Source organism: Sturnus vulgaris, chromosome Z (assembly GCF_052056855.1).
Source record: "Sturnus vulgaris isolate bStuVul1 chromosome Z, bStuVul1.hap1, whole genome shotgun sequence".
NCBI classification, from domain to species: Eukaryota; Metazoa; Chordata; class Aves; order Passeriformes; family Sturnidae; genus Sturnus; species Sturnus vulgaris.
In genome coordinates, this window is record NC_142283.1 from 12,924,032 (window position 1) to 12,936,250 (window position 12,219).

General features: G+C 38.9%; 1 protein-coding gene across 3 annotated transcripts; it reads right to left on the bottom strand.

The window, feature by feature from the left end:
* Positions 1 to 448: 448 nt before the first annotated feature.
* On the bottom strand, positions 449 to 11,650 carry SLC25A46 (solute carrier family 25 member 46). Of its 3 annotated transcripts, none has more exons than XM_088156651.1 (8): positions 11,246 to 11,650; positions 9,471 to 9,513; positions 8,163 to 8,220; positions 7,570 to 7,647; positions 6,771 to 6,871; positions 4,080 to 4,136; positions 3,578 to 3,635; positions 449 to 1,721 (listed from the first exon to the last, which is right to left on the bottom strand). In XM_088156651.1, the coding sequence occupies exons 1-8, from the start codon at positions 11,496 to 11,498 to the stop codon at positions 1,143 to 1,145; spliced, it is 1,227 nt and encodes a 408-aa protein (XP_088012777.1). In that variant the 5' UTR covers positions 11,499 to 11,650; the 3' UTR covers positions 449 to 1,142. The 3 variants fall into 3 exon arrangements, with proteins under 3 accessions (XP_088012777.1, XP_088012778.1, XP_014732804.2); XM_088156652.1 differs by having other exon boundaries at positions 11,339 to 11,597; XM_014877318.2 differs by lacking the exon at positions 11,246 to 11,650 and adding an exon at positions 9,948 to 10,223.
* Positions 11,651 to 12,219: the final 569 nt, after the last annotated feature.

Below are 12,219 nucleotides of genomic sequence, written 5' to 3' on the forward strand. Positions count from 1 at the left end.
GACTTTCCACATGCTTTTATTATTTGCAAAGAACATCTCCCCATTGCCCATACTTACTGATGAAACTAAGGACTAGGTTATTTAGAATGATTAAAAATCATCTTCAGGCTGAGTCTGAGGGGGGAAAGGGCAAAAATTACGCATTTCTGTGGTTCCCTTGCACATAAACAACTCTGCTCCACAAAACATTTAAACTAGCAGAGACTTCAAATTATAGACATCAGTGCTAAATATTTTAGGAGACAATTTTATACACCCCTCCAATCTAAGAAGAGAAACTCTAGAAACAGCCAATTGTTTTTCAGGCTTTCTGTACACTTTGAACACCACTACTACTACTACACAGACCTGTATAATTATTACACTATCATATGGAGCATCAGAGTAAAACTAAACCCTGAAGTTATCAGTGGAAAGTCAACTAAAAATGGCATTTAACACATGCACATACCAGTTTCTATTTTGCTTTATTGACACAGTTACTGTAAGCCTTACAAACAAACTGCAAGACAGCATTCGGTGCAACTTTGCCCCACACCAATTTTTCATTATTTTATACAAAGCAAGAGATTCCCATTTGTCATCTTCTGCCAGACTGCAGCAAAATCAATCTTCCATGTACCTGTAAAAACATTTAAGCCTACTTAAGTCACTTTTACAGTTTCTATTTCACTCGCAGTTCCATTAACAGTGAAGCTGGAAACATTTTCAGAAGACCAGTACAGCCATCAGCCCCCTACTTGCGAGTTCTTATAACTTAAGAAAATAAATTCCTTTAAACTGGATAACAGTCCATATTAAATATCAGATGTGATGCTTATAAAGCAGATACTAACAATTCATATCCATTCCTTCTATCAGAGAACTAAGAGGAAAAGTAAATCCTCAATGCAATCACATTTGAAATCTTATCCCCTTTGTATGACTGCACGTGACATATTTAATTTGTGTCTGTAAATTTTAAACAGTTCTTTTTTAATTACATTTTGGAAACTATATCCCCATTTTTAAAACAAGTTGTTCTACAGTGTAAGGAGCCTCCACAGAGTGGATTCCCCAAAGTTCATTTTCTAAGCCATTTAAACAGTAACTAGGTTAGCAATTCAATCATGTCCAATGTGCTAGATCCAGACTTGGACAGATTAAGAAACATTTTGAAGCAGTGCTGAGTAAATAATTTTGGTAAGCAGTAAAACTGCCACATGCAAGGTATACTGTACTATAACAGCTCCAAATCCTTTATAAAAACCTTTCATTCCTTCTTCACGTTTTATAACATTTATGCAGTCTTTCATTCCCTCATACTGAGTATTGATTGGAAGCACTTCATAGCCAAGGTCTGTATTGTCAATTATTGTGCGTGTCCCTTGAATATGAAGGCGGTGCAAAACTGTTTCCAGTGGGTAAAGCATGACATCAGCACAAAGGCTAGCAGCAAAGCTAGCAATAAGTTCTGGAAAATACGCATCCAGCATGCTCTGCACAGAAGTGGAGCTCTCAGTTGGAAGGTTGTGGGAATTATCCTTTTTCAAAACAAACAAGACAAACTTCTGGACGATGGAACTGATGACGTAGTGAAGAACTCCGTGTAGAGCAGTGGGAAAAATCAGGACCATCAGGGGAAGCAGACGCTTGCTATGGGGTACTCCCAAACCTACAACTCTGCCAATTCCTTCTTTCACGCAGTCCAGGATGCCAGGATTGTCTCGAATTATTTCACTCTATAATCACAAAGAAGGAGTTACAACTCGTGCTGAGCACTTCAAAACCATCCTGACATCCACTCTGACACTTCAGCATTGTTGAAGTTCTAGAACACTTGTATGCTATTGTGGCTACACAGCTGTACAAATAAAAGTCCCTTGTTATGACACTTTTCACAGCATTGAATTAAGCTCCTTTTCAAAGAATGAACCCATTTAATGTATATGGTAGTCATTTGTGTTTCTACCAAAGAAATTCAACTTTCAGCCTACTGCTGAAGTAGTAGAATGGAAAATAGTCATGAACTTAGAATGTCTACATCTGGAGCAAAATGCCACGAAGTACTTATTTAATTATTTATTTAATTATTACTTAATTTCTTTACTTTAAAGACTATGACTATAACTTTTGAACTTAAATCTACATAGTAAAGTTATATAAGTAGTGTTGAAGGGTCATTTTTGACATGAATTTAATAAGCTCAGTCTTGAATGTTTTCATAGCATTATGTGCATTTAAAGTAGTATTCTTTACCCATGCAGTCCCTTTGTGAAGAGATAATTTTTCTGTAGGCATACTGAAAACAGAAATTGCCTAATAATTATTTACTCTGTTACATTCCACCTGTGAGTGTAGGATTAAGCTAAAAACATTTTTCCCCTACTTATGCTTATACTCCAGTGTTTTATCACATGGTTTACATCCAAAAATTCAAGATTTCTGTGCTCTCCTAAATGTCAAAGTCTCTGAATTCATGTGGTGTATATCCTGACTTCATGCCAGAATAAACCACCAGAATATTCCTCGGTATTTTGAGGAAATACTAAACAGCCTGCAGAGCCTCCAGTCTCTTCTGTGTGGGAGAGAAACCAGTTTAAATGCCCGAGAACACGTTGATGCAAACTTTAAGTACAAGTTAAGCAGCACAACCCCTACTGACTCCTCTTCTGTCCCACATCACTGCATCACAGTCACAGCACTTCAAAACCATTCTTGCTGTGGCCTAACACGCCACCATGAGGTTTGAGATGCTAATGACAAAAGAACAAATGTGACAACTATAAATTTCCACCATTTACAGCTATTTTGATGAAATGTATTTACTTAGGTAAGTCTCAAAACAGAAATTGTTTAACAGCATGGTTTATCAGAATTAAAACAATTTATTTCAATATAAACCTGCTAGTAGGAAATCCAACAATCTTTCTCTGATTTGTCGTTTGTCACTGGTCATTATCCTCTGGTAGCACAGGAATGTAACACAAATCTGGCAAGTCAAGTTGTCCCCTGAACCGATTAATACAGTATAAAAATTTTCACAAATGATATCATTACCTCTGTGATGTTTCTAGTAAGCTTATGATGATGTTTCCAGGAACTCAAGAACATATTTTTTAACACACACACACACACACATACACTCTTGTTCATTAAAATACTTGCAAACAACTGAAGCTACTAATCTTAAAATCCTCAGATCTCGGTGGAATTTTCATAAACAATCCATTACACAGAAGATTACCTACCTAAAAGGCTGAGAGAGATGCTGGTTTTTTAAATTTTAATTGTTTCCCAGCAAAGATACTTTATACTTGACTTCTTTTTATTTTATCTGCTGGAACACATAGATACAGCATGTCCCTATTTCATATGCAATATATTCCAACTATATACATTAAATGTCCTTTCTAATTCTAGATTTAGAGTTAACTATCTACCCTTCATAGTAAACACCCATTTCAGCAAAGTCACAGAGCCTCAAGCAAAATAAATGCAACTACTGCAACATAAACCTGAATTCAAAGATTCATTTCTCCACATAATCTAAAGAATAACAGTATCTTTTTAAATGTTCCAAATATAGGTAAGTTACCTGTACAGTTTCAATCAAGCTTGCAGAATAAAAAGGCATTGCTATCACACGTGTTAACCTGTAGAAATTAACAATGTAAGAATTAACATAGTGATACACTATAATTTTAGCCAAACAGACACCTGGAAGTTGATAAACTTATCTACCAAATTATTCCTGAGAGAAAATTAACAAAGGTATAACTCAATTACTAAAATGTATATCAACAAGTTGGGATAAGCTTCAGTCAAAAGTTTAGTTAAATTCTATTTCCATGTGACCAGACTGAGTAAGGTCTAAAAGAATCTAATCTTTCAAATCAGCTGAATTCCATAGACACAGAGATCTAGTATAACAAAACCTGTGAAAGTGGTGTATGTAAGATTGTTCAAAAAAATCAGCATTTTAAATGTACATTTGAAAAGTTAGCATCTTGTCAAGTAAACAGCAGCAGACTACTTATGTCCTTTTGGTAGTTTTATTATGTTTAGATAATAAGATGTAAGACACATGCTATACGTACCCTTTGAGTAAAAGGTGTCCACCGATCTGCTTGAGGTTCCATTTATGTGAAAGCTCTCTAAAAAGAGAAGTATTTACCACAACATGAATAACCACTCACATGTAATTCTCAAGCAATTCTTCCACGAGTGTCAACAACCAGTTGTCATACTAGTGTTCTACTATTTATGTTGCAGCATTTCCCATATTGGAAAGACATAGCAAAACATTGAGTAAATCACGTTTAACTTCTAGTAGTTTTTCGGGTCTGTCAGACATTCTATCAAAAAAGGTTTCAGTTTTTATTAGTAAGATGTTTGCAACTCTCACAGCAACTGACGTTAATCAGTCCACCATTTATTTAGCAACCTTATGTACAAGTGCTTAAAGCAATTTTCAGGGAATACCAGAGTATTTTAAAATCTTCATACTTTTCCTTTTTCAAGAAATCATTTTTATTTCATTTTTGTTTGGTTGTGCTCTTCTGCTCTTTAAGTTATATCTACCCTGTTGTTGTTTCTTTCCAGAAAATCTAAATCTTATTCTGGCACAGTTAAACAAAAACAAATTGAGTATGAGGTCAGACAAGAATTGCAGAGTAATTCCATAAGGACATAACTGAAGTTTTTGTCTTATGACCAGTCCTTATCTTATTCTGATGAAACAGAAGAAAACCCGTGTCTTTAACACAAAATTACTTCCTTGAAGTAGTATTTCTACACACTTCAAAATATAAACAGAAAATGTAAACCCCCCTAGCTCAAGACATCATTCCAATACCACATGTACTTACAATGCATATGGTCAATATTCTAAGTAGGAGGCACAGATACTTTTCTGAAGTGCTGGGCACACTAGACTTTGCATTTTTAATAACAAGCTATAAAGTGCTCAGCTTCAAGTGTTGCCCAGGAATCAGAATCAGACACTGCTTGTAGTTAAAATAACTCTAATCAAAGAAAGGCAAGATTTTACTCTTTTGAAGAATTGTGTGCTGTTACTAGCTATCACATTTTAAATGCATAGGTCAATCACTAAAGAGGGACAGAAGATAATTTTTACCATTACATGTTTCAGACACTTGGATCACATCCACTTACCCATAATACTTAAATGATGTGGAAAATTAAACCAGCCAAACTAATGTGTGAAAGGCTAACCTGTCAAACAAGGCATTTTACTGTCCCTGCAGTGGAAGAAGAATTATGCAACAGGTTTGACTAGTACAAAATGTTAACACTCATTTCTGGGCTCGTCTCCCTAAAGAGGGGTATTATTTCATGTAACTATAACATGGAATTGTCATTTCACTTCTTTGCGTTCTTTGGAGCCTGATAATGTATTTAAATAACCTATAAAATCAGATTTTCTGGCACTGCTGCTACAAGCAATAACTTTCTCCTCCCTGTGACCATCCAAACATGCAAGCCACCATTAAAAAGGAAGAGAGCATGCAGTAGAAAACTGCTGTGGGTGGTGCATGTATGAGACAACCATTTCAGCCAGATCATTTTCCCAATCCAGTTAATTTCCTGACTGTTCACATACTGTGTTTCCACAAAGATGGGGGTCGCACAGAAGAAGGAATCAGCAGTTTCCAGCAGAAAGTTTTGATTCTTTTGGTAGCAGCACCAGCTTACTTTTCAAATTGCTGAACTGGCTCACAAGCAGAAAATAATTGCTCAGATCTATGAGAATTCAGAACTATGAAGATATAAATACTATATTACATCTCATGAACTTAAGCATACCCATAAGAGCTCTATCTAAAACACACTTGGTGGAAAGCACATGCCTGGAAATTTCAATTGCCTATGAGCTGACCAAAAACCTTAAATACACATTCTATACAATTTAAATATGAAATATTTAAAATAAATATGAAGTAGCTTTTGCTAGTGCTTTTAAACGTGCAAGTGCCTACTTTTATTAGTATGGATACATGCATCCTAACAGTATTTGATTCAGCCTAACCACATTTCTTCTTTTTAAACCCATGGTAGTTTCCATTTCCCTGAATATTTTTAGTAAAAAAATTTTAAAAATTCTACTGCTTCTTAGCAGAAGATTAACACAGTGATGTAAAGTCATGAATATCTCTTTAAATGAAGTCAGTGACTTTTATTTGTAACATCTTTTTTATGAGAGTTCTGCACAAGATACATAGTTGATGGTCAAGGAAGTCAGAAGACAAAGCTGCCAGTCACATGGACGCTCATTTACCATGCCTTCTCATTTACTAAGGCAGGCCATTCTGTTCTCCCACCTACCAAAGACAGTGGAAATATTCAGCAAAATGTCAGTGCTGGCTCATTAGCTGTGCAAGTTTTCTATATTCAGATTAGTAAGACCAAGAATTTTTACCTTAGGTATGCTATTTGCTATTACCACACTATAAAAACCTAAATAAAAGAAGAAAATAATGATTTTTTTTTTTTAATTACAGAGTTGCATACCGAAGACCAATTTGCTTCAGTATTTCTATACTTAGACCACTAAGCATACACAAACAAATAGTTGCCAGAAAGAGTCCCTCACTATTTATGGATTATAAGGTTGTCTTTTCCAAGACAACCACACGGTGTTTGGAAACACCTGTGCAATGTCTGGTTGCTCTCATGAAGTAGTATTTTTCAAACAGCCTTACTAACAATTTGAAAATAAGCCAACAACTTACTAATTTGTTAGCAGCAGTAAAAAACTCACGCAATACCTTGGCAAAGGTGTAAATTCACTGATGATGCCTTCTGTTCCCAGGGTTATGCCCTGAACAATGAAAGTGCTGCCCATTCCTTTCCAGAGAGCTCTTGGACCCTGTGTATTGAAATATGTAACATAAAACTCAAACATTTTTTCAACTTATTAATTAAAAAATTTCAGTACATTCGGACCACACAAGGCTACAATTCTACTGTTCAACTCCGTCATTAAATTCAGGTAGCAACTCATTTTTTAATCTATGAAGAAATTTTTGTTTTTCAGTAATTTCAAAGACCTGACAATAATTTTGGAGGCATGTCTCTCACTTTAATATTCTGTAATATAAACTTAACACCATTTTCTATGGATAAAGTGAGCTCAAGATGTCAAAAGTACATCCATAGGAAATTCAGAATTTAGAATTTCTTCCTGCCTTCTGATCTGAGTTTAAGGATTGCCACTTCCCTGCAGAATTGGAAATTTATTCAGCACTATCTTTGGAAGGAGTCACTTCAACAATAACTTTATCCCTGTAATGATTAATGAACTTTTAGAATCCTAATGAAAAGAATTAGCTTCAGGGACCTTTTGTTTTCTAATATCCATAAATCTTTCCCCACTAAGCACTGTACTTCTGAAAAAAATAATGGTTTACTTGATCTTCTTGACACATTTTTGCAACTATAAAAATAAGAAAGCCTCATAACAGCCGTGTTTTTCAACACCACCTACATAAACACTTAGTTTTCAATGTACATACACGCAGCAGGAACTCTCAGTGCTCAGAATACAGCCTGACACCAAATACTGACCTGTGTCTTGTTGATGCAGTACATGATATTGACAATAGTGAATGGCGTGAGATGGTAATTCCGTGCATGATAGTTAACCTGTTAAAAATATAAATAATGGCAGCCTTAGAAACACACTTGCAGACACTACAACTCTGAAGGATAAAGGTGTTTCAAATGTTAAGAATTTTAACTCTGTAAAGATCAGCTAAAAATATGAGTAAGTTCTCACTGAAATCTAGGGAAATGGGCAGCCCTTTTAAGCATTTGTATACTGAAAGTTTAAACAATAAACCATCCATAAATCAGAACTCAGAAAACAAAGTATCCTGCTTGTAAATGGGAATCTGAAAGCTGCACTGCAGACCCCAAAACACTTACTTGCTACAATTTGCTTTCCACTGCCCAAACAAAAATGAGTAAGATTTTTCAAAATTAGCTAAACTGCAGAATAGAATACATGTGTTCTACAAGTAGAAATGTGTTAATGTAGCAGAGTCTCATAAAAAATTGCAAAGCTTCCTATACTACATATTTTCATACAGCATATGAAAATAAAGAGATATGACAGTACACAGGAGCTTTTACTGGAACAGGGAATATAAAACACGTACCTGACACTGACGACGTAGAACAATGCAAGGATGTGCCAACACATTTTCTGTAAACAGGCTTTAAAGAAAAATTGCATTTAATGCATGGGCAGCCACTAAAAAATTCTTTGTTAATTGTCTCTAACAATAGCACATCAGTACTTGGAAAAACAATATATTTTCTAGGGAACTAATAGGGCATTTTTGATGGCTACCCAACAGCCTTCTCAAGGAACAAGTTACATATAATCTAACATACTACATATATATGGGCCTTTTTCATAGTAAGTGTGTATGCACATATTTTTATAAGCAAAAAAACATAACAAAGTTCTTAGTCTCACCCTCCTCAAAGTATCAGGGTACAAAACAAACCAAAACCACAATTATGAGAGGATTAGTTCCCAGTTTTATGCTAATTCTGCATACTGTATCATTAATCAAGACTCTCCTTAGGAGGGCCAGAGAAAGACTGGTACTAACTTTTCACTGATACTAATGATACTAGTACTAATTTTTCACTGAAAATACCACTGACCCAAAACAACTCTCCTACCACTGCCAGAAGTCATATTTCAATCAAAACTCCACAGAAAAGTTCTCACTTCCAAAGCAGAATTCCTGGTTGCAGCCATTCAGAGAAACTATTCATTTCATCTCAAAGTGCCTGGGTGATCAGAGTACTTACCTGTATATTGTTCAAACCTGAGACATAGATCAGATTTACAAACACCCCAAGCTGCAGGATCATCTGTGGTAGGTTTCTGAACTCCCGACCAACAAGTGCAAGTGGCACAGAAAAATACTGCAGTTTTCTAACTATTAAACTAATTAGTAGTTTGCCACTACCAAAAGAGGTAAAACTTTCCCTAGACATCAGCATCTTCAAGTTCACCACTTTCTCAAAGATACTATCAATAATCAGGGTCACCACAATAAAGAATAAAATGGCCACTTGGTTAGATGAACACCATAGTCCCAGGATACTTTGCTAATATACCTGAAGACATTTTCACCTTCTTAGCAAACATTTGTATTGGCTAAAAATATTATTAGAAGTTGCGAATGTCAAAAAAGTTTTCTGGTGTTACTTTCAGATTACTTGGAAAGGGTATACACATCCCGGGTATTCCATATAAAAAACTGTTTCTTACATTCACATAAGTATTTTTGAGCAACAGTTAAAGAAAACAGAAACCTAAATGGGATTAATAGGTTTCTAAACCTACTACTGCTTATGACTGTTGGAATAAAAACACAATATAAAAGTGTATGTAGGGTTTATAAGACAAGTAAGAGCTTTACTTCCCCTTTGAACCCAACTCTTACCTTGCAAGGCCAATACCAAAGCCAGCAAATCTGTTCAATTGCTCTGAAAAAGAAGACAAAAAACCAAAACAAAACCACATTATACAGCAGTGATAATCACAAAATAGGAGAAAATGCCATGCACAGGATCTGAACAACTAATTATCTTGTACTCGCATTAGAAAATTACAAGCACTAAACCACAATATTTATGGCAGCTCAGCAACAGAGGACATAAAAAAAAATTACCCCAGGAATATCTGCACTTTGGACTGCATTTGAGTTTGTACATACTCTTATATATAAAATGCTTTTCTTACAGAGAAAAAAAGACAGAAAGCAAAACAGAGAATTTTAATATCTATAAAACCCAACTCAAAGCAACTACTGAAAGATTTAGCATGCATGAGTTTACAGTAATTATAAAACATAAATTTAGATAACTGAGGTGAAAATGACATTAAAACAGTAAAAAGGAAGAATTTTGGGAGATGTTACCAATAAAAACTATAGATGAAGTAACAAACATCAATATAAAGCAAATTTTCAAGCCAGTTGTTTATCTTCAGTCCTTTGCAAAAATCCAGTTACTGGAAAATTACAAAAGTAATTAATTCAGCTCTCTGTTGTCTGCTACCAGACAGACATGTGCGCATTAGGAATTATCAGAAGAGACTTTAAGACGACCATCAGAGAACAGTAAAGGCATTTTAAAGTTAATGCTCAGCCCTACAATCTTCAGAGTGCAAGGAGTCTGAAGGCATAGATAAAGTCAGTAACTTCAGTGGGGCTCCACAAAAATATGACAGCCCTCCCAAAAATGGTAAGATATCATTTGCAGCTGCTGGATTCAGTGATTACAGCAACTCCTTATCAGTCCTCCAAAGTGCAGAATGAACACACTTTCCATGTGCAGAAGGGGAGAAAAAACGCACTGTCCAACTAAAGGCTGTACTCATAATTTCTAAGACCTGAATAAAAAGACTGCACTACAAGTAAGAAAGACTTTTCTACTAATATTATTCGATTTCAGGTAAATTAGCATTTAACAAATCTTTTGATACTCAAGTGTCTATAACTGCTACTTTTAATTAAAGAAGACAACATACAGTACCCTAGATACAGCAAGTTTTCCTTAATTCACCTCAATTTCATTAAGTCCTAAAATTACTTTATTTACGCGGGCTTTTACTGAGTTTCCCAACGATTACTGAAAAAGCCTTGAACTCAGTTGCTTCCTTAAATCCTACCAGTCCCACAGTTCCCTCGCTACCACGCATGAGGGGGGAGAGGGGAGGATTCACGTCAGCATCTCACGCTTTAAACCCGAGAGAAGCCACGCAGTCTCAAACACCAACACAGTAACGCAGCACTCTAAGACCCAAAGGCACTTCCTGCCCTTTAAAGAGGGCGGAGTGTTTCCGCAGGGTATTGTTTACATGGGGAATGAGAAGCAAGCTGATCGCACACTGCTAAACGAGAAGTTGCGGGGCGCGTTCTGGCACTCTCAGATCATATTTGCAGGGAGTTATACGGTGCTGGAGCGCAACTGGCAGAGACGGAGCAGTCCGTGTTCTTCTAAAGGACTTTCTTCCCCGGCGCTTCAGCACCGCCAGTAAAAAGGAGGGCCGGGGCGGCGCTCGGCCTGGCCGCGGCACAGCCCAGGGCCGCCGCCCGCCCGCCCTTGCCTGTCCCGGCGGGTCACTGCTCAGGGGAACCGGGGGTCAGCGCGGGACCCGGGAGCACCGAAAGGCGGCGGCCGATGCCGGGCCGGCCCAGGCCGGGCCCTCCCTTACCGGCGCTGGGGCCGCCCGCCCCGAGGTTGGCCTCCTCGTTGGAGCCGGCGCCGCCCAGAGGGGTCCCGACTCCATACGGCGGCGTCTTCTCACCCCAGTGCAGGTTGCGGCTGCCGGGGATGTCGGGCGGGCTGGTCACCCAGGCGCCCAGCTCTGAGCTGCTCCTGAAGGGCCTGGAGCCGGGGCCCAGTTCGTCGCGGCTAACGCCGCGGTAGCCGAGGCCATCGAAGCCGTCGGGGCGCCGCGGGTGCATGGCGGGGGCGGCCGGGGGAGACTGGCGGGGCCGAGAGGAGCGGGAGGGGCCGCGCTCGGGCCGGACCCAGGCCCAGACCCACGGCGACACTTCCGGACGCGGAGAGGCCGCGCGCGAGACCACCGAGGGGGCGGGGCCGGGGCGCTGGGCCAATGGTGGCGCTCCGCTGGCCCGGGGCGGGGCGCCCGGCGGGCGGAGGGCGAGCGGGGGCGCCCCCTAGCGGTGCGGCGGGCCCAGGAGCGTGGCCTGTGGGGAGTCCCTGAGCCTGCTCCGCTCCCGGCCTTTTCCCGACGGGCCGCCCCCCGTGGGGAATCCGTGAGTGTGGCCGGAGAAAGAGGGTCATAATTACATAAGACAGCACTTTTCCGGGAAAAAGCATCCTTCTTATCGACCCTGGAAATGGGCACAACACAGCACACGGCAAGAACAGGGATGAGGTCAAGGGTGGGGGCATGGACTGTGGAGAGGAATCCAGACCACTCAGATCCCCAAAGCCCTCCAACCCATTTCCATGAGTGGTTTGAAAAAGCAGACTGCCCATAATAACTGATTGCATAGAAAGTGAGAAACGCTTAGGAGAGGGAAATCAGTCCAGAGAAGTATCCCCCAAAACCGAGTGGTGCCCACAGGATATCCCATTGGCTGTATGCATGAAGCTGGATCGATTCTGACACCAGCGTTGACATCCCTTCAGCTGGATCAATACCGGAACCAGGAGTGG